The sequence below is a fragment of the Centroberyx gerrardi genome, chromosome 24 (assembly GCF_048128805.1).
Source record: "Centroberyx gerrardi isolate f3 chromosome 24, fCenGer3.hap1.cur.20231027, whole genome shotgun sequence".
Lineage (NCBI taxonomy): Eukaryota > Metazoa > Chordata > Actinopteri > Beryciformes > Berycidae > Centroberyx > Centroberyx gerrardi.
In genome coordinates, this window is record NC_136020.1 from 24,168,154 (window position 1) to 24,170,221 (window position 2,068).

At 42.8% G+C, this 2,068-nt stretch overlaps 1 protein-coding gene across 2 annotated transcripts in view; it reads left to right on the plus strand.

Annotated features, from left to right (window-relative positions):
* Positions 1–536: 536 nt before the first annotated feature.
* Positions 537–2,068, plus strand: part of mdm1 (Mdm1 nuclear protein) — a 20,227-nt gene continuing 18,695 nt past the window's right edge. Inside the window, exons 1-2 of one of the 2 annotated variants that reach the window (XM_078282105.1) lie at positions 537–635; positions 1,735–1,834. In XM_078282105.1, coding sequence (XP_078138231.1) covers positions 618–635; positions 1,735–1,834 — 118 coding nt within the window. In that variant the 5' untranslated portion in view covers positions 537–617. The other variant, XM_078282106.1, reaches the window with a different exon arrangement.

The following is a 2,068-nucleotide window of genomic DNA, read 5'->3' on the forward strand; positions in this document are numbered from 1 at the left end:
GATGCTACAGAGGAGCAGAGACAGACTGACAGATCTGTCCAACATGAACTGAGTCTGTCTCTGTCCTGAGCTGCAGTCCGGACTGAAGGAAATATGGTTAAAAAAAACTAAACAAAACCAAAAAAACGGTCTCTTTTTCTTTACAGTGAAAGATGAGATTTAAACACTTCAGTATAAAGAGTCAATATTCTCTCAGAAACAGATAAGAACCTGTCTCCTTTTCTTCAAAGTGAAAGCTTAATGAAATATTTAAACTCTGTACAAAATAAATATTTTGAAACAGCAGGAGAAATACTGAACAGAAAAACATTTACACAAGAAGATAAATTACCAAAAAAGACCGAATACTGAGAATGAAACATGTATCTTAATACAGTTTACAGCAGACGGCAAGGAAACCTGACAGCTCAACAGTGAGAACTCTCGCGAGATCTGTTAGAGAAGTAGCTGCTGCGACCGCGCCTGCGCAGGACGCCGAGCTGCCATGGCAACGGCGGCAGCTTGTTCCGGTAACTGAAGTTGAAACAACAGAAGCAGCCGGTTAGTTGAGTCGGTTAGTTACCGTCAACCCGCCGGTTAGAATGACAGAAGAGTGAGTTAACGGCAGGGACGACGCCATGACAGTCCGCTTCAAGGTAAACACACACACACACACACACACACACACACACACACAGTCAGTTCACGCTGTTAGCGTTAGCAGCAGGTTAGCATGACAAGCTAACTCGCTAACTAGTTGTCCACTAACCAGCTGTAACTAACTGACTCTACTCTGACTGAACCAGCGGACGGAGCCGGAGCCGGAGCCGGTACCGGTGTTTTAGCAGCTCGAGCCTAGAACCCGCTGTCTGCAGGTTCAGGATTAATGGTGCGTTCAGGTGCTGTCGGAAAAACTATTTTCCTACGTGGAAATGTCACATGAACGCCTCCAAAGTCTGATGATTAAGTCAGAAACTCATTAAAAATTCATTCATTTATTTAACCTTTATTGTAGGAGGTTGTCTCATTGAGGTACAATCCATTTTTCAAGAGAGACCTGCTCCAAGAAATGGCAGTGATGTTACATGTCACAGTACACGCAAAATACATACGGAATTAGATACAAATACACATAATCACATACACTGAAAACATTGTGTTTCCGAGTTATGACGCAGCGGTGACCTTTAACCTTCCCACCAGGCTGCTTCTTTATTAGCCAGAGTCAGCTCGTGTGTTTGAATGAAGTTTATCTTATTTACTTGTTCAGCTGCAGGGCGGCCATGTTTGTTTATCGCTTGTCTTCCAGGTTTGATTTTCTGACTGAACAGCACATGAAAGCAACGCTGTTCAGCAGCCGACTGGGAAGTGCCGGGTGGCGCACTTTCCCAGCAGCACCTGAACGCAGCATAATCTCATAATTTGATGTAATCTGATCTAATCCTTTTCACCTCCGTCTGAATCAAACACATCAATCTGCTCAGAGAGAAACATGATGACACTACTGCTGCTAATAAACATGTTAATGATAATAATCTGAAGAGTATTTGTGTTAAAGCAGAGTTTACAAAGCGCATCAAATCATAACATGAATGAAACCAGGTAGAACAGGAGACAGGTCAGGATAAAAGAAGAAGAAGAAGAACAGGCAGGAAAGAAAACAATGGAACAGAAAGTAAAACCAGAAGTCAGAATGAGTCTGAAGATTAAACACATAATGATTATTACTGATCATTCATTGATTGTTTATTCCAGAGTGTGAGTGAATACCAGAAGAGCTACAGGGTTTCCCGCTCCAGGAGTGCGTCTCCTCAGCGCAGCGTCCCATTGGCCGGCCTCCGCTCCGACCAGATGGGTACGACCTCTGACCTGCGCTCTGATTGGATGGAGGAACGGCCAATAAACAAGCAGCATCTTCATCAGCAGACTGACAGATTTATTAAACATGACAGGTTTCTAACTCAGACAGTATAACGTCTCTGTGTGGCTGATGTGAGACACATGGTCCAAAATATAAATATAAAACCAAAAAGTAGACTCTTGTTCTTTAAAGTGAAAGATGAGACTTAAACACTTCAGGATAAAAAGT